This window comes from Pipra filicauda, unplaced genomic scaffold, assembly GCF_003945595.2.
Source record: "Pipra filicauda isolate LSUMZ 115617 unplaced genomic scaffold, ASM394559v2 scaffold4_size7858003_pilon, whole genome shotgun sequence".
Lineage (NCBI taxonomy): Eukaryota > Metazoa > Chordata > Aves > Passeriformes > Pipridae > Pipra > Pipra filicauda.
Genome location: NW_024104643.1, coordinates 7,758,542 through 7,780,780, shown reverse-complemented (window position 1 = coordinate 7,780,780; position 22,239 = coordinate 7,758,542). Strand labels below are relative to the sequence as shown.

Here is a 22,239-nt window from a genome sequence, read left to right as displayed (position 1 = left end):
CCCCCTCCGCGCGAGTGCAAAGGTCGCCTCAGGGCTTCCCTCTTTTCCCCGCCTGGGAAAGGGGTGGGACGGGACAGCTGCGGTGGGGAGCTGCCTGTCCGCTCTCCTTCTGCCCGAGCCCTCCGCACCGGCCCTGTCAGCGCCCAGGGCAGGCCCGTGACCCCACAGGAAACTGCCACCCTTCAGCCGCCGCAGCTTTCTGGGCCTTAGACACCAGTAAAATCAAAATCCCGGTCCTGACGCCTGCAGGCTCTTCCCTGTAAGGGTGGTGAGGCCCTAGCACAGGTTACCCAGAGAAGTTGTGGCTGCCCCATCCCTGGGAGTGTTCAAGGCCAGGCTGGACAGGGCTTAGAGCAACCTGGTCTAGAGGGGCTTGAAGGCTCCTTCCAACCCACACCATCATATGATTCTATGATTAACCTATTTCTTCCTCTTCAAACTTAAAACCAGCAGTTTTAGTGACTTTATGCGTGCAGGTAAGTGCTCTCACACACAGCATCGACCAACCACCCTCCCACCCTGCTCCCTCCCCCCTCACACCTCCAGGACAGCCATATGGACGCACATCAGTGTTTGCACTTGAATATAAACCATGTCATATTCCCGATGACTTCAGCATACATAAGATAAAGTCCAATTAAAAAAAAAATGTTCCAGCACAAGCTTCTCCATAGCATGAGCACCACACAACTTGCAGAAAGTCCCTTGTTTATCCCTGGGTTACAGTGGAAGCTCCAAGATCCCCCTCTTTTCCCCACAGCAACAAAATAAAACAGCTTAAAAAAGAAAAAGTGGGAAGCGACATTCAATGAATACACCAGCATTTAAATTAAGGCAGAATAAATAACTGTTCTACATCAGTGATGGGTGTTTTCAGATGAGTACTGCACCCTGGAGCAGCACTGCTGGCCACCCTTTGCTGTGCGCTATCCTGTACTCCACGTGCTCCTCACAGTTGTGTTGGTGTGTCATGGGCAAGTCAAGCACATGCTGTGAAAGACACCCCCCACCCCAAGCAGGGTTCAGCCATAGAGTTATTTTTCCAAGCAATTCAGCCTCTTCCCCACCCCTTTGATCTGGAATATTCCTCCCACACATTGGCTCCTCCATAACAGCCTCCTTAGTGCTTCAGCAGCATCCTAATTCACCCAGAGAGATGATCCACTCACCTTGGGGAGAGACTGGCTGGCATCAAAGGCCCCAGTGCAGTTCAGGGTTTGCAGACCTGCAGCTGCCTTTGGAGCAACAATTGGTGAACAGTTTTCCCTCAGCCCAGCTCAGCCCAGGATGAGTGGCTTAAGTGACACAGTCTACTTAAAGGAAGGAAGCCAATATTCATGGTTGTGTGAAGAATTCCCTTCTCAATTGAGTAGGTGGGGAAAGCAGTTGGACAGAGCTGGGCACAGCTCCCCAACAAAAACAAAAAAGAAAAACAAAGGGGAAAAAGATGGCCAGTTACAGGGACATGGCTGTTGATGTGAATGATGGCACATACCTCAACCATAAATACAACCACAGGGTGAATACAGTTCTGCCAAGCAGTACAAGACACTCAGGGGGAAAACCATAATCAGTGTCCCACTTTCTCTGCCAGGGAAACAGTCCTGGCAGGGAAATATTTGGGGGAAATCCACCAAACAGCAAAAGTTGAGCTCTGTTCCATCCCAGCCAGTTAGTGTGTTAGTCCCGATTTCCTTAAGCCATGAGCAAAGGACAAAATCCTCTCAAAAAACCAACAGAAAACAAACAAACAAACAGAAAACCCAAAAACCCAGTCAAAACCAAAAAAAAACCCATAAAACCTATTCATTTAAAATCTGGCTTCTCAAAGCCTTTGTAAAACTTAGATGTCCTCTTCAGTTGGTGCATAAGAAAATCCTAAAAATGCATCTGAGGCACTGGAGCTGCTGGTTGCTAGGTCAGGTGTGTGGGTGATGGAGGCAGAGATTGCTTCTTGGGTGAACTCTGGATCAAAGTGTCGCAGATCAGCTGGACCAGCCTAAGCCAAGGAGCAGAGACACACTGTCATTTTGAGTGAACAGAACCCAGCCCCTCATGTTCAGACAGTCCAACACAGCTGCTGTTCCAGAAGAACCATCAGCACTGCATTTACAGTTCCTAGTCCACACCTCAGAACCCTCATTGTCAGCATAAGGCATCTACAGAGGGTCCCTTTTGTACTCCTATATATAAAAAACCAGAAACACCCACTTACCACATTGGGGTTGAATGGAGGGGTAATCCTCTTGTGGTACAAATCATCCCAGTTTATTGGGCTGAAGAATACATGGTTCTTTATCTCAAGCTGCATAGAAAGCAGGGGGAAATGTTAGACTTCTGCCAACCTGCCTTTTCCAGCACCTGCCAGCTGGTCTCACAGCATTAAAGAGTTGAAGCAAGACTTGGAGCTACCACATACCCATGCCCACAAATCCTTAATACATGAGGGTCACAGTCCAGTAATCCCTTGAAGGGAAATGACCCATCACACATTGGTATCCCTAGCTTGCCACCACACCTTTCTCTCTGGAAATCCAAGACAACCTCATATGCCCCTTTTAGGAGGCTGGAGGGACACACTGCGTGGAAAGCTTTATCCAAGGCAGTGGCGTTATCATAAAAGAAAGGCTCAGAATAGAAAGCTTTCCCATCTATTCTCCCTCCTGATCATAGTGGAAGCCACCTACAAAGTCTGTTTTGGCACCCAGCCTCCTCTTCTGCTCCTTGTGGAGGAGTCCCTGGAGGATGTCACAAGCTGCTACCGTCTTGGTTCCTTGGATCTGGAGTGGCTTGTGCAGAATGTTGTCATACATCTGAGACACATCCCGGCTGTAAAAAGGAGGCTGATTTGAAAGAGAGGAGAAGCAGCCAGGTAAAACATGAGCTACCATAAGGAACCACACATTGCAGATCAAAAATGACACCTGCTGTGAGTAGACGAGGGAGACCTGACATGTCTCTGCTCAAAAGTACAATGGTATGATTAAACCAGGTCATCTAATTCAGGATTTAGTCATCTATCAGGTACCATGTGAACACCAGACCAACCTCACACCACAGCTTTTGAAAATAAGTTCTCTACCATGTAAAGTAAAAGAGACCATTTCTAAACTTACCAGTCCAAACAGCATTTCATAGAGGACAGCTCCTAGACACCACCAGTCTACTGTCCTGTCATAGGGCTGCTTCTTTAGCACCTCAGGAGCCAGGTACTGGGAAGTCAGAAGCAAACATTTGAGTCAAGCTATAAAGAAGGGCTTTACCCTTGTAAGTCACAAATCTGGCTGCAGCTCAAGTTGAGCAAATGCATTAGGAAGCACACAGGTGCAGCCCCCAGTGTTCTTCCAGGCTACTGAAGGTTTTCTTGCTATAAAGGACTTGTACAAGGATTTACCACCCATCACAATTCAACCAGCAAACCTGTCCCGCACTGACACATCACATCCCTAAGAGGCTCATGTGGTTTTGAAAAAGCTGCTGTTTTCAGTCCCAGCAAGACTGTCCAAAACAGCAAAACTACCAATAACCACCACCAAGGGGCAACAGGCAAGAATTTGAGCAGTCTGCAGAATAAACAGCCTCCCACAGAATTATCTCTATGTACTATCAGATTCTGTCTAGAACAGGAAGACATCAACACACATGAAAACTAGAAAACAAAGCTCAAACATTCCTGCTTGGTTCATGCTGTGCTATTGCATAAGAGGCAATTTCCTGCCCACTTCTGCTGAGCTTGAAAACTGGAAGGTGTGCTGTTCGCAAACCCTCCTTCAAGTTGTCTAGGAAGAGCAGCAGGAGAGGTGTATTACCTAGGCTGAAGTGCTACCAAAATCCTCAGCTCAGTAAGAAGAAGGAAAAAAGCCTCCAAGAAGCCAAACTGGAAACAGGTTTTCACAAAACCTGGTTGGGGGACATTGGAGAAAAGATATTTTTTCCCTTCTGAGCAATGTTCACATTCCAGAGGGGAGCCTGGTCCTCTCCTCTGCACAGGGCATTTTGCAACTCATGCATACCAAGTGCACATAGGAGAGCACGGCAAGGTCGGGTGCATGTCAGCAGCAGCAGGTTCCCTGTTTTGCAGCTCCAGGGTATTGGAGCAGGTAAACAGCCTGCTCACAGGCTCCCAGGGTCAAGGTTACCTCCACAGATACCCGAAACAGCTGCAGTTTCACAAGTCTGGCCATTTCCGAGTGCAGGGATCCCTGCCCTTGATAGCACAGCAATGTCAGAGTTTAGTTGTTACGGATAAAACCATCTCTGATGAGTAGGGAAGGCCTTACTTGAACTCCAGTTTCAGGCCAACAACCTCAAAGAGCCTAAGGCGGTCTAATTTAGAGTCCATATTTTGAGATGCTACATAAGCCGAAGACTCAGAGCAGTAAATCACACCAAAGCCCCAGCATATGCTGTACCTCAGGAGTGCCACAAAAAGTAGAAGTTGTCTCCTCTTGCTCCATTCCTTCTTTGCACAGTCCGAAGTCTGTCAATACTATGTGTCCCTAAAGAAGAGAGGAGTTTCAGCCTGGCTCACTCTTCCTAGAGAGGAGACAGGGTTTCCAAGTATTTGCCTTCACATTGCATCTCACGGGGGTTTTAGTTCCCCACTGGTCATCTCTCTCCGCTCCCTCCCCTATGGACATCCTATAGCACAAGTACAGGAGCCTATAGAGAAAGTACAGTCTGGATTTTTTTTGTTGTTGTTTTATTTGTCTACAACTGGATAACTATGAAGAGATCCAGCATGTCTGTACTTTGCTGCTGCTTTATCCCAGAGATTGTTTAATAGTGCTCACCACCAGAGTAGCAGCAGGGACCTGTTCTTCACATCCCTGATCCCTGCCCAGAAGTCAGGCCCCAGCTTTTGGGAATGAGCCCAGCCCCACAGTGTTTGCAGTTCTGCAGAGGGCAGGCTCAATCCCCCTTGCAGGATCTGCACAGAAGTGCAGTGGGGCAGACATACAAAATCCATGCCATGATGTGAGTTATATCCCAGCTTGCAGAACCACAGCCCTCTGTTTATAGTCCTGATGCTTTTAAAGACAGAAGGAAAGTAGCCCAAGCTGTGAATATACCTGGCAATCCAGGAGAATGTTCTCAGGTTTTAAGTCTCTGCAAGACAAAAGGTGCTGTTTGAGCAGATTTGGCCAGATACTTAGAAAACATGAATCTGAAACAGCATCAGCTAAGAGCAGGAGCTAACAAAGCCTCCCAGTCCAGACCTTCTTGAAGTGCAGATTCCCATCAACATACACACATGCAAACGTTGAAAGGCTGCTGACATACAGGATCAGGTGTTAGCCTGCATTTCTGTGCATAAATTGTTATGGAGCAATGATTTCTCTCTTATTGAGCTAGGGGTTTTTATATTTTTACACTTAAACATTCTTTCTCCTTCCCACTATCAGTCTGAGAGTATTTATTGCCCACCAGGTCCTGTGCAGACAGGATCTTTCTTGAAAGTGTAAGTGCCAGCAGCACCTTTAGTCAGTCTTGTCTGGGGTAGGAAATTCTTCAGCTATTTCAGTCCTGAATATATTGCAGGGCCCCAGTGAAGCCCTTTCCCTCCCCAACACTGACACAACCTTGCTGGGCACACTTGGTGGCCTTGCTCTCCCCAGCAGGACACGTGTCTTACCTGTAAATGATGTTTAAGGAATGCAAGTACCCAATTGCACTGGCAACTTCTGCAGCATAGAACCGGGCCCGGGGTTCACGGAAACAGCGCTCCCTTTGCAAGTGGAAGAAGAGCTACAGCCAGATGGAGAGGGTTGGTCATTTTTCTAAATAACTGAAGGCTATCTGGAGCAAGGCTGAAAGCCAGCTACTCAAGTGAAAACGTCTTTGCAGCAAGCAGCGCACAAATAACACCAAATGAGCCCAAACCAAGCCCCTTTAAGCAGCCCAAACACCTTCCTATAAATTGCTCCCTTTGTTCTACTCTTCATTCCCCAAAATAATTAATTCTCTGAAAAACATCTTCTGCTGATCTAGTTAAGCTCCTAGCTTAGTACAGCTCACGTACTACTGGTAGCCTAGCCACAAGAAGTGATACATGCCTAGATCTGAACACAAGATCCCCAACATAAACTCTATTTGGGCAATAAATCCACGTTACCAATATCTCCCAGCCAGCTTCAGATAGTACAGAAAGACAGCTGGAAGAAAGTGAGCTTCTACAGCACAGAAAAATTCTATAAAAGTGTGCTGACATCGCCCAAGCACACTTGGGTGACACAGATCCAGAGCTGGCCCACAGGTGGGTTTTGCCTAAAACTCACTAGCATCAGTATTTCCTATATTCTCCATAGGATTTTAAAACACCCCTAACATATACTTTTCTCAGCATCCTTGCTTTAGGAATCATCTGGCTCAGGTCCTAGTCAGCAAGATCTTCACTCAATTTACAGATGAGGTAATACCAGGTTTTCCTGGCTGCTCCTTTCTGGCGGTCAAAGCAGCATTATACCTCAACATGATTATCTTCTGACAAAAAACAGTTTTAGGCAATAAAGCAGCATGTTTGAGAAGGACCAAAAAGGAAGCCTCTAAGTGCACTCACCTCTCCTCCATTTACATAGTCAAGCACAAAGTAAAGCTTCTCCGAGGTCTGGAAGGAGTAATGGAGTCCCACAAGGAAGGGGTGCTTGACATTTTTCAGCAACACATTGCGTTCCGCCATGATGTGATTTTGCTATCAAGAAGCAGACAAGGCATTAGGGTTTCAGGCAAGGGTCCAGCCCAGCCTGTCATAGGGGCTCACTGCTGTTTTCAAAATGGGTGGAGGTTGCGAGCCAAAGAGAGTCATTTCTAGCCCCAGAAAGGGAATCACTCCCTGCTATCTGACCCATTTAATCTCTGTTCTTCATGTTCCCATAGCACAGAGAAATCCATGTCTAACATGCAAATTGCCTACATGAATGACAGCCACCAGGTACCCCAATTGCATTACCAGGATAGCTCATACACTGACCACTATTTGCAGAAATAGCCAAGGAAAGCAAACATACCTCCTTTTTCTTGAGGATGGTTTTCTTATGCAAGACTTTCACTGCATAAAAAGTCCCATCACACTTGCGTTTGGCCAGGAGAACCTGCAACACAAGGTCCTGGTTACGGGTTTCAGCCTCACCTTCTGCCTTTCGGTTAGTGTTTCCTCATTAGCTCAATAGTCTTGTGCGTGATTATACTACTCCAGAGGGTCAGGTACAAAGCTTTAAAGACAGTTCCAGACCTGTGAATTCTCATCACTTTCTCATTGCCGGAAAAAAAGCATGCAACACCTCCACATACATCACTTAGACACTCAAAAGAAAACAGTTTGGAACATTTGGGGAGACAGTTCCATTTAAAGGGGATCCAGGCTGTCTCCCAGGTTCAGGTTTGTCTGGAGTTCTTTTGCTACCTGAAGAAGTCTGAAGCTCATTTTGAATCAAGCACTGCTCCTTATCATCAGCACCCTGAGCATAAAGTACCTCACACTTCAGTCCTTAAAGAGATGGCAGGACAGCTCAGAGTAAGAATGGACTATGAAAACCCTATCTCAGGGCTTACCTAATCTCAGCCATACTCAGGCTAAACACCTCACGAGACATGCAAAGGACACAGCTGGAAATTCCTTTAGCAAAATATTTGCTTTCCACGCTACAGCCCACCTGTAAAAACCCACTTACTTTTCCAAAGCTTCCTTTGCCAATAACCTTCAGAAAGTCAAAGTCTGTTGGCTTGGCACTGTTAGACAAGAATGAAATAAGTTAATGTTTCTGGGAGAGAAACAGGCAACAGCAACACTACCATCAAAGCTAAGCTCCTGCTTGGAAAGATGGGTGTTTGTGAAAGGGATTAAAGAGTACTGGATGGGTGACCCTTGCTCCCAGCCACCTCGGGATTCACACTGTGTATGTCAGTGGACCCAGCACAGCATGAGCAATCCCTCAGCAACCCACATGCTGAACACAGCAGCAGGTGAAAGCACCTGTCAAGAACAAGTGACACCTTTAGAGGGGACACTTTTTCTAGAGAAAGATAGTCAGGGAGCCAGCAGTTACAAAGAAGATCTTCCCTCACTGTCTCTCAAGAGAGATGGGACAAGGGGCTGCAGATATGGACAGGAGAGGATGATTATGATAACAAGGACCAGCTACAGCTTAATGTCTTGAAAGCTGGTGCACTGGTAACACACATGGTGTTAGAGGCCAAGTAATGTAGTTGTTAGGACTTTTGCAGGCACCACACACATGAGAAACAGAGACCATCTGCATTCCCCTGCCAGACCTCTTCACACTCCACACCCTACCTGGCTTTACAGGGAGCTTACTTGGGGTTAGCAGAAGGTCCAAGGTTGATGTTGTCAGTTGGTGTTGAAGGCTAGAGAAGACAACAATAATGTTAGTCACAAGGACCATGCTGCAGGCTGTGCTTTCCCTTCCTCAATACAGCATCCCCTCACACTGAGCCATTGATAAACACCCATCAGCAAGAGACACAGTGCTTGTTTTGGCAAACTTTTAACTAAGGCCACTTTAGGTGGCCTTATACACATCCAGCTCCATGGAACTACCTCCTCCCTCTTCCCAATGACAAGGAGTACAGACACACATGCTCTTCCTCCTCCCCAGGAATCTTCCCCTCCCCAGACTCTGGGAGCATTATGTCTTGTCCAAAAGGCTATATATGTCCTCTCTGCTCTTCTTTTTTTCCACCCAGCATCACCCACAAGGACAGAGCAGCAGTAAGACTTCCAGCAGGCTAACACAGGCTCTCCTGCTTGTTTTTCATCTAAAGACACCAGCCCCTTTTGTCCCAGAAGTGAGGATTTGCTGGTTCAGAGCCCTGATCTCACCTGGGTGCTTTTGTCTGGGCTCCGGGAACGATCCATTAAAAAAGCAACTCGTTCAGCACTTGGAAAAAGAAGAGCAAGCTAGTGTTCAAAACAAAATCCAAGAGAGAAACATCTTCACATCATTAACTTGCCAGGGAGCAGCACAGACCCTGGTATGTGCACCTCTCCATCATAGGAGGGCTCAGCTGAGTTCCCCAGCTACTCCCTTGGTAGCACTGCTACCCCCCAAGGGATGGGGCTGTACACGCTCCAGGGGAGGCAGTGAACACTGGGAGCAGATTAGGGAAAAAAGGTTCATGGATGCACAAGCATATAAATACCACGGTTAGCCCTTGACTTGAAATAGCAGAAACCAGTCAGAACACCAACATGTGAGGACCAGCACAGCCCAGCAGGGCCAGGTGAAGTCACAGCCCTCCTAGCCGTGGCCAGACCCCTCTTGAGGCAGGTGCAGCCCCCACCCCACTGCACAGTGATGCTGCAGCACCCAGCCCTGCAACCCAGTGAGTGCCCCCACAGGGCAGCCAGGAGAGTCCAGCTGGGTCCAACCACCACATGCCATCAGGATGGCACCTGTCAGAGGCCATTCCCCCTAGGCCAGGTCAGACAGGGCAGCTCGGGGCTATTGACTCTGCAGGGAAGAGGAGCTCAACATGGCAGCCAGGGCTGGCTCAGTGAGCACAGGACTTATCTACCTAGTGCAACTACTGCTGGGGTTGGAAAACCTGGACTCAAACACTTGGTGGTTCAGATCTGCCCTGACCAGGCATCACTGGGGATGGGTGGGTCCCCCCACCCTAGGGATTCTCCCCCTTTGGTTTAGAGGATTCCCCCATGCTCCTTTCAAAAGCCAGAATTAAGGAGATAACAAACAAAACAAGCAGCTCTGTTCCCTTCTCCCCTGCCCCAGAGAGCCGACTCCCACTCAGCCCCACCAAGCCCTCAAACACTGCAGGAAAGCTCTGAAGGCTCTCATCCCCACAGCCACCCTCTGTCCTACCACTCCCAAAGAGGGGGCCCAAAGAACCCACCAGCCTCCTGACATCTCACCTGTGGGCGTTCCCTCTCTGTGCCCCCACACGCCAGCAGGCACAGACCGCCAATCATCCCCAAGCCCCCTTCCTGTGCAGCCAGGCTACCCATGGCAGGAGATGCCAGGCAGCAGTGGATGCTGGCGGCTGTCCCTGAGCACTGCCCATATCTGCCCGGTGCCAGCCAGCTCCATTCACCACTCAGCCAGCGCAGGGGTTATCGGGCTGAGCTGTTAAAGGGCTCTCATCCCACTGAGAGCATTTTATACTCACTACGAGCAGAGCCTGGAGCCGGAGGCCTTGATGGTTTGCCCTATCCTCTCCCGGCCGTGCCTGATGAGTTCTGTGAGGAAAGTTGGAGCACCGAAGCTGATTAGCTGGCAGTGTGATCACAAGTGCACAGAGGCACATTTGTTCTTCACTGACCTTGCTCTTCTCTCCACAGCCGCCCTCCTCCCCCTTCCACTCACATACCAAAATAACCAGGAAATTATAGGAACCAGGACATCTTCCCTCCCGGCCCCACCAGGAGCCCTCAATAGCTCACAGGACAGGGATAAGTGCCACAAAATGGACACCGCCTCCCACAGCACAGGGAACTCAGGCTAGAGCACCACTGTCAAGCCCTCCTGAGCCACTCCTGGGCCCCGGGGGGGGGGGGGGGGGGGGGGGGGGGGGGGGGGAACAAGGAGAGTTCCCACAAGGACGATGTTGTACTGGGATACGTCACATACTTGGCACATCCACTGTCCCTTTCATTCAGGACTCTGCAAGTAATTAGGGACATGAATGAAACCTTTCAGAGCCCTGCAGGAGGTAAGCCAGCACACACACATCACAGTGAGTGACCTGCCCAAGGACACGTAGCCAGTGCCAGAAGCGGGGATTCCCACCACGGAGCATCCCTGCTCCTCAGCCGTGTGGGTGGTTGCCACCACTCATTATCTTCATCACCTCTCCCTTCACAGAGAGGCAGTCCCAAGCCTGCTCCCTGCTGCACAGGCTGAGCCAGAGAGAAGCCCAAGAAGTGCAACCTGTACAGAGGATTTCCTAGTTTTGCTTAGTTCTGTCACTGGAGGGAAAGGAAGACTCAAAATATTCACAGAAACATACACTGCTCTGTCCCTCTAAAAAGAAGGGGGTTTATAGACTCAGGTAAGTTGTCATCTTGGAATAGCTCCTCAACAGACCGAGGAATCAGCAGCATCAACCACCAGAGACTCTTCCCCTGGGCAAAGAGTTTGTAGGACAAGTTTTGAGGCAAACACAAGCCCATTGCAGAACCCCTCCTGCATGGCTCTTTGGGTCTGCTAGGCAGAGGGACCTGTGTGCTACCGAGAGCCACTGAACTGACCCCAAAAGCAGGTCTGGGATCTGGGTGCAGCTCTGATAAGGAGCCAAAAAACTAAGCTGTGGGTTTAGAGTTTCCAAATGGATAAGAAAGGAAAAGCAGAAACTTAAAGCAAAACCCACAAATCATGCAGTGAGAGAGTTTACAACACCAGGCTGGTTTGAGCCCCTGACCTTGTCTGTACTTTGTCCTGCAGCAGATACAAGAGCCTGTCTCAGCTGGCATCCACAAGGAGGGACAAGATGCAGGCAGCACCCAGACAGATCAAGGCCCATTTCCTCCCACTGGGCATAATCCTTCTTTCCCTGACAGTCTGACTCTCCTCCGACTTACCGAGGTCTGCTGAAGGTCATCAAACACCTGCCTCAGGGTGCATCTCTCCCAGAGTCTGCGAGCCAGCCTGGTCAGATATCATGGCCACAGCAGAGGGACATCAGCACTGCTGTGTTTGGAGCAGGCAACACTCACTCAAGGCTCAGGGCCAGGGAGAAGGTTGGCACAGAGAATGGCCGGGGTACACAGGTGTGTGTGGACAAGCCTCAAGCTGCACTGGCAGCAATAGATAGAGGAGCAAAGGCTCCCATCGCCTGCTCAGGAGCCTCTTACCAGAGCAACCCAACCTATAACCTCACTCCCCCTCCACGCATCGCTGCCATTCATCAGATGATACAGCCCGTTTCCTCCTAATCTGAGCCCCCACAAACTTGGGTTTGGATCCAGGGTCAGCTTGCTGCCACTGTTCCTACCCTAGACTCCAGGGAAAATACTGACTCAGACACAGATGGAGATGTCGCAGCTTGGGTATCTTGGAGACCACACATCCAAGCCACGGGGGGGGGAAAAAAAAAAAAAAAAAAAAAAAAAAAAAAAAAATCAATCTGCCTTGGAGGTACTTATTACCAGTACAAATTTCTGACTTGCTCCAAGGGGCTTGGACAAGCCAATTCTATCAAGGTCTCCACAGCCTGCAAGTAGGCAAGAACCTCTTCCAGCCTGGCAGCCTGTGCATGCTTCCTTCCATCAGCCCCATTCTGCTCCACTGCTTCTTTGCTGGAAATAAAGCCACTCAACAAGTCCCTGCTGACCAAGGGCAGCATTTTCCAACAAAGCGCGTTCATTAAATGGACTTACTCTGAGACTAGAGCCTGTGCACTGAAATACCATGCACATTTTTAGTTTATGTATATCCCCATCCCATATCACTCTCTATTCAGAGAGTTCAGAGCCACCTTTCCCAACCAAGGTTCACCTTCAATGCCAGGTTAGTTTGTGGTCTAAATCTCTGAAGCAGTCAAGTAGGCTTTTCCTGATCACTAGTAAACCCTACTCCCCTTAAAGCACAAAGATTTCCTGAGCGCACACACACTGAACAACAGAACCAGAAATAGGTCACGAAAATACACTGGAATCTTTGGTTATACATGCCCGGCTGCATCCCTCCTTGTGCCTGCTGGTGCAGCAGGAATGCTCCAGGCATAGCCAGGGCCACAGAGAGCATCAGCAAGCAAGTCCAGGAGTTCCCCCAATATGATGTGACTATTCCACACCAGGAACACAAACTCCTGCACCCCACTCTCCCCTCCTCAAAGACCCCCAACTCCTGGCCAGAGCAATCCCCCAGGCAGCAGGAACCCACTCACACAACACAGAGCTGCTACTTACAAGCTGGAGCAGTTACTGCAGCTATGTCTCCCCCCACCACACATCCCTCAGCAACATACGTTTTCTTCCCAGCACGGCACGAGCAGCTCCCTCTCCCTTGCACAGCTCTGGCAGTGGTGACCCACATTCCCATGCTAGCCCAGCATTATTTGCTACAAACACATTACTAATGCAACGCGTACCTTGTACAGAGAGGCAACCTCACAGATTCGTCATCTGTGAGCTGCCTCCCACCCTCCTCCTGGATGGCACTGCTCTCGGCAGCCTTCCCTACCTAACCCAGATTGCAAACCCCTCCAAGCAAGTCCCTCATCCCCTCTCGCTCTGGGAAGGGCTGGCTGCCAGCACGGAGAGGCAAGGAGGTGTGGCAAGCTGTCACTGGGACAGCAGGTGATGTTTTGGAGGAAGCATAGAGTTTGGAGAGTCACCTAAGGCAGGCCACAGCTTCCTCCCAGCACAGGGGCTGCTTGCAGCTAAAGGGGGGAGATGCCCCAGTTTCATCTCAGAGAAGGAGCACAGAGGGGCGATTCCTGCAAACACATGCTTTTACTGGGGAGAAAAAAAGGCTCAAGTTTTCCCCTGCCACAGATCTAAGAGATAGCTGCAAGCCACCATTTTACTCCACTTTCATTCCCATTGAGACACTATAGTTGTACACAGCAAGTCCAGGAGCAGGTTAGGAAAGACCTGAAAGCACTTTTCTGCACTCAAGGAAGCTCTCAGCCATCCTCTGCAAGGCTCCTGGGTTGCCCAATTTTCTCTTACAGATCCTCTACCCTACACCCCAGGGACACTGCAAACCAGTGCAGGAACCCAGCCAAGCAGCCCTGGCTCTGGGCAAGCTGGAGCCCACTGACAAACAACTCTCCAGATTTTTGAGGAAAACTACATGCAAAACTTAAAGAAAATAGCAGGTGGCTAAAGCTTGCAGCACTTTGCAAAAAATAATCCTGTGAAAATAAAAAACAAAGCATCCAACATACCTTCCACATCTACCAGTGGAGGCTGAGTCCTGAAGCATGCAAAGCAGTTCACAACCAGTGAGTGCTGAGACCCCTCATTTCCCATACTTCCCATCTTTGTATCTGCCCGCCCAGATTGCCCCGGCAGACCAGGAGCCCAAGGCTCTTTCTTAAAACCCAGATGGGAATAGGCTTTTTTTTTCCTGCAGCAGTCCATTTAGCCCCTGGACACAGTCATCCTCAGTATGGCCATACCACTACTGCTGCTTCCCAGCAGCCCTTTAAAGCAAGCAGGAAAAGCTGACCAGCTGCAAAAGATGAAGAGATACCTGCCAGCTGTACCCAAGGAGTGAGAATTTAGGTGGGAGGGATAGTTTTGGATGGGGAGGGAGAGGTGCAGGTGCTGAGCAGGAGCAAATTACATCCTGGCAGGCAGGACGTATTCTGAATAATTTTTTACGTGTTGGCAAGCTTGAAATCTGTCCACTGTCCTGTAGCTTGGAGGAAGGTCAAAACTGTCATTTGACTCAGGTCAAACCCAGAAGATGCTGCTCCTTCCAGTGTCCTGTGTGGCTGCAGCCAGGGCAGCAAGGATGGTATTAACTGCAAACATAAACACCTGAGGAGGGGAAGCATGGTGATTTGAGACAGCAGAGACTAAGCAAAAGGAGATCTGGAAGAAGGGCTGTCTTCTCTCTCTTCATTAAAAATAAAGCAGTCGCTTTTTGCTTCCGTTGTAGTTTCCTGTAAAATCTCCCTGTAGAAAAGTGGCCTGTAGAGCGAGTTCAGTGGTGGGTGCAAGGAGGTAAAGGCAGGGGTGTGGGCAGAATTCCCTGAGGGAAGCAGAGGGGCTGGCCACCATGGGACAGATCCCTCATGCCAGACTACAGCTACTAGGAAGAAATCATCTGGAATAGGTTAGTGCTTGTTGCCATGTGTAATGAGGGAGGGGAAGCAGCATGTTGCTTGAAATATTGTTCTCTCTCAGGTTGAAGCCTGATTTTTTTGCTTAGCCAACACCCTCAAGCTATCAGTATTGTCAGCTTTCAAGAGTATCTCCTAATATGTTTTTCTTTTCTCCAGTTTTGCCTCCACTTGAAGTGAAATGGTCAAGTTTGAGAATACTTTTATCAGCTAACTTACATTTTCTAGTCAGTGTCTTCTGCTTTTGTTTCTTTCATGAAAATCTTGGTGTCATCAATAAAATCTACTTGATTTTCTTTTCCATGGAAAAAAGCATCTTTAATTAAAAACTCGTTTTCTATGCAAAGAAGAGGAAGCGGAAGAATCCTCTAAGGAAAAGTTTTTACAGCTAAAATGCATAAAATGCCTAATCTGGTGACAGATACTGGCAGGCAAAGTGATGTTGGGTTGGTTTTGTCCATCCTACCTGTGCTGTTTGTGAGGGTCACTGACCCTCAAGGGCTGTGCATGCACTGGGTGTCACTCAGAGCCAGGCATGTGATGCAAAGCTGCCTCCATTGCACACAAACACCTCCTGGATTCCCTGCATGTCCCATGGGAGCTGGGCTTCACACAGTCTTTGCTGGACAGGATGAGCCCTGTGACGTGAGCCCAAGTGGAGTCCACCAGGAAGATGTACAACAGGGCTGTGCCCTCTGCCGGCTGCTCGGCAGCCCAACACTAGTAGGAGACCTCCATGCGGAAGCCTTCTCCATGTCCTATCCATCCCCAGGGCTTAGTGACACCGTACCAGCCAGAAGCATTACCCTTTGTCTTGCCCAGAGCAGTGGAGGAGGGCTCCATCCAGGCCACGAACATAAGCCAGCTGGAACAGGGGCAGGAGCTCAGCTGCCAGCACAGGGTGTCCTTGGGAAGCAGAGCACACAGATGTTTCTCCTCCTGCAAATGTGAAGGGCACAGGAGTAAGAGCAGAAACAAGCCCTGAGGTGCAGCACTGGCTGCTCACCAGCTCTGGGACACTGGGACAGCTCCCCGACACTTGTCTGGCCAGCATCCACCCGCCAGTCAGTCTGGTGGAGATCACCAAGGGTGCTCTGCCACTGCTTCAGTGGCAAATTGCTTTGGGACTGGCAGATGGAGAGCAGTGGAAGAGAGCTAGGTGGTACTGGCTGGCTGTTTGGCTTCTTTACAACAGAAGAAATTTACACTAAAACTGTTAAATTCACACATTTCTGCTCTTAGGAAAGGATTTTGGGTTTTGATGAGGAGTTAAGACCAAATTAATTCTCCCTGTACCCAGCGTGACTGCCCTGACACCGGTGGTTCCCTGTCACAGGAGAAGACATTCTCTGGAAGCACAGGGACACGGGGCCAACCGGGAAATCCCCAGTGTAGTGCAGGTCCCCACCTGGGAATTCAACATCAGATGCCACCAGATTCCTGGAGAAGCTGCAAAGGGCTTTGCCCTGCAGAGCCCTGTGACTTTCCCTGTAGTGGTGTCCTGGGCAAACATTTGTCCCCATGATGGCAGACAGGAGGGGGACAGGTAGATGTGAACAGATTCCAGCCCACCTGGGAAGCCCTCCCCATGTCTAAGAGATGAAACTTTCCCCCTTTTCCTGCCTTGTGTGCCCACAGCCAGCCACATCCTGCAGCAGCTCTCACCCCTCACCCAACACTGCCCCTTGCCCGTGTCAGTGTCATGCTGAAGGAGCTGCTGGATGTGAGAGTGTTTGCAGGTCACACACATCACACAGGCACGTGTCCCTGCAGGTGCTACTGGCACGACCATGCCCCCTTACAGCAAGACTGGCCTTGGCCCATTCCCCTGCCCAGAACCTGCATGCTCCTAAACAAACAATTCTAATGAAACTGGAGATCTGTTGATGTAAGAGCTGGGTTTTGTGAGTGTTGTTGGTCTTCTGTGCCAGGCTGCTCTTTCCCTGCCCTCAGAGAACATGTAGTGCCAGGAAAACCTCTGATGGACCTGAGTTCAGAGGTGAGGAGCAGCTTTCAGGCAATTTAACCCCTTCTATGCACATCTCCTGACAGGGCATGCTTCTCCAAGCCCTGTAAGGGGTCAAGGGCTGCATGGTCCTTCCCTGGCTGAGTTTGGTCCTCCCACTGGGGCCATCCCTGGCTGGTGCCACTCACCCTGCCACATTTGCAGCTTCTCCAGGGCAGGACATGTCCAGTGGACAACAGGCCCAGCCCATTGTCTCTACCCACAGAGAAATACCTCCCTCTCTCTCCTATAACATTTTATGTGCTATTTTACAGGGAAAGGTAATCCTAATTTCCCTATCTAGTAATATCCATAACCACAATCATAAAAGTATCACTGAAGAGGAACCACACAGTCCTGAGCAATCAGAATTGCAGGGAAGGTTCAGGTAAAACTAAAACAAATATTTGTCTAGAGTGCACAAAACAAGTTTCCATGGACCTGCAGTGAAAGGTGACCTAAAATGTTTGGCTACTCAGTTACCTCTGCTGGGTAAGGGCTAGCATAGGATAGTATGGAATGGGATAGGATAGAACAGAGATAGGATGTTCTTTAAAAGCTCAGAACCTATTTCTTCATTTTAAGGATGATTCGTTAAAGACTAAATAGACTATTGGTGACCACTGCAGGTCTTTAAACTATTTCATTCTTTTTCCTGCTCTCTATATTTTTCTTTCAGCTTCAAAAAACCCAGGCTCTGCCTCATGTTTTGCCTTTGATTTTGCTAGCAAATCCCACAAGGGTGCTGGGGTGTTTCCCATGTTTTGGAGAAAGGAACCAGGAGGAGACTACTGGGGATCAGGTTTTTATTCCAAAAGACAGCTAAAGTGGGTTTGAGCAACTCTTGCAACATTCTGTCCCTCTGCTTCTACAAATATTAACACATCAGAATATTACTGATCTCTTGTAAAGCCTTTACGTCTTCTGAGGAATAAATTCTGGAGTTTATTATTGCCATTAAATTAATTGGCTGGGACTTTTTCGTTCCTAAGTGCCTTTTATGTGTAGGCACCACCTCAGTGAATAAATTATATGCCGTTGGAAGCAACCTGACTGTAAGGTTGCTGGCCAGCCTTGTCCCTGGGGAAGGTGCAACTCCTGCTTGTTGCCCTCTCCTCTCCTCCCCAGCAGCACTTCAGGACACATTACAGCTTGTGCTTTAGAGCCTTTCTTAAAAAAAAACCCACAAACCCTCAATTCTGTTTTTTGGGGTGAGCATCTCTTTTCCTCTGCAGCACAGGTCAGTCTGATGCAGGGCACACACTCAAGGCCACCACTCATATCTCAAGCCCTGAATGTGACCAGCCTGGGGGGCCAAGGGCAGAGAGGCAGTTTTCTGGCTTGACTGAGCAGGGCTTAGCAGCTTGGAGACAGCTCGGGGAGCTGCACTGCCCAAAACCAGGCCCCTCTGACACATCAATGGCTTCATTAGAAAAGCTTGTGGGTGCAGCATTCCTGGGAACACCCCTCTCCCCTGCTCTGCCCCAATCCCATTGCCATTCCTGAGAGTGGCCACCTCCATCTCCTCGCCATAGGACCCATTTTCACCCCTTTTTATCTGCATGCAAATTCTGGGAAGCAACTGCTGGAGACTGTCTCCAGCAGAGCTATGTATACTGGATCTGGTGGACAGCCCAGTTCAAGTCAAGCCCATGAGCCCCTCTACAAGAGCAGCAAAGCTGTGCTGAAATCTGCTGAGCCTGTCTCTGTTCCCCTGCTCTGGCATCCAGCAGGAACAGCCCTCCCTGTCCTGCCAGCGGGGGGTTTGGGAATGCCCTGTTAGAAGGCTGCTGGACACAGCACCCCTGAGCTTCACCAGGCCCAGTTCCAGAGACTCACACAGCCTGGGACACCACAGCCAACACAACCTGAAATATCTGGAGCAAACCTCACCCTTCTAGTGCTGGTTGCAAATGCCTGTGCAGGCCCAAAGCTCCTTTCCCTGTGCAGGTGGCTCAGGGACATGGGGACACACAGTCAGTCACCAGCTACCTCTGCTGATCTGCCAGCTCTTGAAATCACCTTGGTCAGAAACACTCATGGGCGCTCCCCATGGACCTCACCCAGGTGAGCTGATGTGGGGCTGCATGGACAAGCAGGGTGATGGAAGCTCCTTGCGATGGAAGTTTCCTGGGGGAGGCACAGTTAATGCCAGAAATCTTTTCACCTAGTACAATATTGCAGGAGGAGCAAGGAGGCTGCTTGTCTTCCCTCTGGATTTCTCCACAGTTGGGAAACCACCCCACTGCTGGAAATCAACCTTCCACCACTTCCAGCTGCTGGCCCCAAGCAGCAGCTCTCCCACAAGCCAGCCAGGTTTCCTGGCAGCAAGGGCGAAGTCCTTCACAAAAACTTCTGCTTCTCCCAGAAGAGTTCAGAACTCATCAGAGGAAGGAAAAGTCTCAGTCATCCCAGAGAAAGCAAATGGGCATTACCTGCAGAGAGCGAGGTGTGGGGAACAGGGCTCCTGGGATCCAGCAGCAGGGCAGACAGGCACTGCCACACTCCCACTGTGGGAAGCAGCATGTACTGCTCTTCTTCCCGTTGTTTTTATTTTGGTAATTCAGCCTGAAGGTCGAAGAAAAAGTCCGAAGGAGTGGCTTGTGGCAGGCAGTAAATGATTACCCTGGACCTCTCTCAAAGGGGACTGAGGTACAGGGAGCTGGGGGGGGAGAGGAAAATCCCTCCTTGGGGGGATTAGAGGGCAGCTCGCTGGCAGGGAAGTGCAAAGGGTCAGAACAAAGTGCTCTGTTTGCTGGAGGCTGTGCCAGGTCACATGCCGGGTCCTAGCAGAGGTAATGAGACCTGTATCACCTCCCAAATGCCTGCAAGACCTCCTGGATGTGGATATGACCTGTTGCCAACACACCACCAATCCATGGAGCTTGCCAGCCGGGAAGGAGTGGGGTGAGGTGGAGCCTTGTCCTCCAGCAGCACTGCGTCCGGGGCAGGCCATCCAGGGCCTTACGTGCTTGGGTTGTGAGGTGCAACAGTCCTACAATGCTCCTTCTGCTTCTTGTGTGACCCCCCTCTGGCTCCATGCTCCCCATCCTGGGCCACATGTACACAGGAACAACCACCTGAGCAGCTGTCAAGGACTGAGCTCCATGGGCACATCAGAACTGAGGCCAGAGGAGCCCTCGTGGAGCCAGAATCTACTGCCCTCCATTTGCGCCCGCCCCCATTTACTCCCTGGTTCTCTCCTTGCCCCTCTGCAGGGGCAAAGAGAGAACCAGTGGTCACCAGTGGTCACCACCAGTGGTCACCACATCCCTGTGTGGGGGCCCAAATAAGAGTCTGATGGTTGAACATGTTGGTGGAGTCACTGGCAAAGACTCCATCTCCTTACCTACAAGCTTCAAAGATACATAAAATCAGATGGTGGAGAACATCGGTGTCACCATCCAACATTTTCTGAAAGGCTCTGGAATATGTGATATGAAGCATTCAAAATTCACAAGGCCAAGACATCCAGTTGCCACTGCAGCCAATGTCTCTGGCCCCATGTGTGTGGGAAGAAGGCAGAGCCATACCTGCCCCCTGTGAGCTCCAGCACCAGCAGCAGCATGTGGGGAGGAGTGAGCTCAGCCCTCATCTCGCCCCAGCTCCCACCGACAGTTCAGTTTGGGTGGCACGGCTGTGTGGGTGCATGAGGATATCAGAGATTTGGTATTACCCTTATGTCTCAAGGGAACAAGTCCAAACAGAGGTCCCTATTGTATTTGAGGAACCGTAAAGACAGAGAGAAAAATAAATCTGTTCCCTGCTAGTGCAGAGAGGGCCTTTGTTTGTCTGGTTTTCAGAGTGAGAAGGTTTAGAGGATTGCTGCAGCACATGACCAGAAGCTATGAAGCTGCAGACAAAAGCCATTTGGAACAGAGATCAGACTTTGCCATCGTGCTGGCTTTTCAGAAGATTTCTGCTTTGTCCGAGTTAAACCTGCTGCTATTTTGGGGGTTATTTTCCTCACTCCACTGCAGCCCCTGCTGTAAGGGCTGTACATGTCCCACAGCGCCCACGCAGGCTCCCACTGGCACCAGCACAGCATCAAAATGTCTGCTGCGGCAGGCTGGAGGGGCTGCCCATGTTCCGAGCCCAAGTCACAAGGGCTGCACCAACAGCCACACTGGCTCCGGCCACGGACAAGTTTAGAGGACAAAGCCTCGGCTTATCGCTCGGCTTGCTGAGCGGGCTCGTTTCGCAAGCTCGTCGCACGTCAGCCGGGAGCGCCCGTCGGCACCCGGCAGGAACACGGAGGGAAGAGCTTGAGCAGAGGTGACAGCGAGACAAAGCTATTGGGGCTCTCTGGGTAATCACTGGCTCCACCACAGATGACAACTGCAGCGAGCCAGCCGCTGAGATGCTCTGTCATCCCTGGGAGCCGCACAGCCGGCTGCCAGGCATCGCGGGCGAGGCATAAATGCCTCGCTGAGTTCCTCCAGCCAGGGGTATCTCCACTCCCTGGAAGCGGGGCTTGTTGGGGACCGTGTCTAGGAAGGACTCAGGGATTTGAGGTGCCCTTGCAGGGACTGAGGGCACACTACTCGCGCTTCCCTGGTCTGCACCCTGAGGCACAGGAGCACGAAGCCCTGACTTTTCCCCCACTGTCACAGAAAGGGCACAAATCTTCTTAACAGCCCCAAAAATAGTCAAAGCAGGAGCCATTTCTGTTCACAAGGAGTGGAGGGGGGGGGGGAGGGTTGGCAGGGAAAGGAAGTTGCTGAATTAGGTTTAAGACCTCTGAAAAGTTAAAGCTTCATAAAACGGTTTCCATCATCATGTGTCCTGAACCAGAGAACATTTGGCCCCTGTAAAACACAAAGACCGTGACAGGTTAGTCTGTGAGCATCCTGTATTCAGACACAAGCAGCTGCCAGCAGGAGAGGAGAGCCAGCTGCCGTGCTGCTGTGGCGTGGCATGGCATGGCAGCCAGCCTGGCTGCGTCCCTTTGCTTCCCCAGTGCGGAACACAGAGAGAAAAAGACCCTCTAACCACTGCGTGCAGAACAAATGCAAACCACAGATGTGCAGAGAAGTGCGTTAATCTGCCAGGGTTCCTCAGCTCTCCACTTACTCCCAGGATCCGATACTCTCAGCCCTGCACAGGGCAGGGAGGTGGGCTGGATCTCCTCCCACGCTGGTCCCTGAGGAGAAAACAAGAGCTGGAACAGATACCTCAGGGCAGAAGAAGAAACAGCTGGCACACCTGAAGGGAAGCCCCTCACCCAGCTCCCCAGCCCGACTGGCTCTCCTCATCTCGGGCGGGTGGATGCGGTGGCTTCGGGCCGGGCGCATCCCGTATCCCGGCGGGTGGATGCGGTGGCTCCGGGCCGGGCGCGCCGTCGGGCGAGGGCGCTGCGTCGCCGCGGTGGCCCCGGGCTGGAAGCGGGAGGGGAGCGGGGGGCGGCCGCGGGAGTCGGATCGGGCTGCGATTACCGCGGCGAGGCGGTAATCAGGGGTCACCTG

The 22,239-nt window shown here is 50.5% G+C and overlaps 1 protein-coding gene across 4 annotated transcripts; it reads right to left on the bottom strand.

Annotated features, from left to right (window-relative positions):
• Window positions 1–572: 572 nt before the first annotated feature.
• SGK2 (serum/glucocorticoid regulated kinase 2) lies at window positions 573–20,051 on the bottom strand. Of its 4 annotated transcripts, XM_027711602.2 has the most exons (15): window positions 19,210–20,051; window positions 15,576–15,708; window positions 10,144–10,213; window positions 8,840–8,917; window positions 8,315–8,364; window positions 7,671–7,728; window positions 7,008–7,091; window positions 6,560–6,691; window positions 5,636–5,748; window positions 5,073–5,109; window positions 4,413–4,499; window positions 3,117–3,212; window positions 2,688–2,843; window positions 2,216–2,305; window positions 573–1,999 (listed from the first exon to the last, which is right to left on the bottom strand). In XM_027711602.2, the coding sequence occupies exons 1-15, from the start codon at window positions 19,298–19,300 to the stop codon at window positions 1,844–1,846; spliced, it is 1,431 nt and encodes a 476-aa protein (XP_027567403.1). In that variant the 5' UTR covers window positions 19,301–20,051; the 3' UTR covers window positions 573–1,843. The 4 variants fall into 4 exon arrangements, with proteins under 4 accessions (XP_027567403.1, XP_027567407.1, XP_039242687.1 ...); XM_027711606.2 differs by lacking the exon at window positions 19,210–20,051 and having other exon boundaries at window positions 8,840–8,897; window positions 15,576–15,679; XM_039386753.1 differs by lacking the exons at window positions 15,576–15,708; window positions 19,210–20,051 and adding an exon at window positions 13,867–14,062 and having other exon boundaries at window positions 8,840–8,897.
• Between the last annotated feature and the right edge of the window lie 2,188 nt (window positions 20,052–22,239).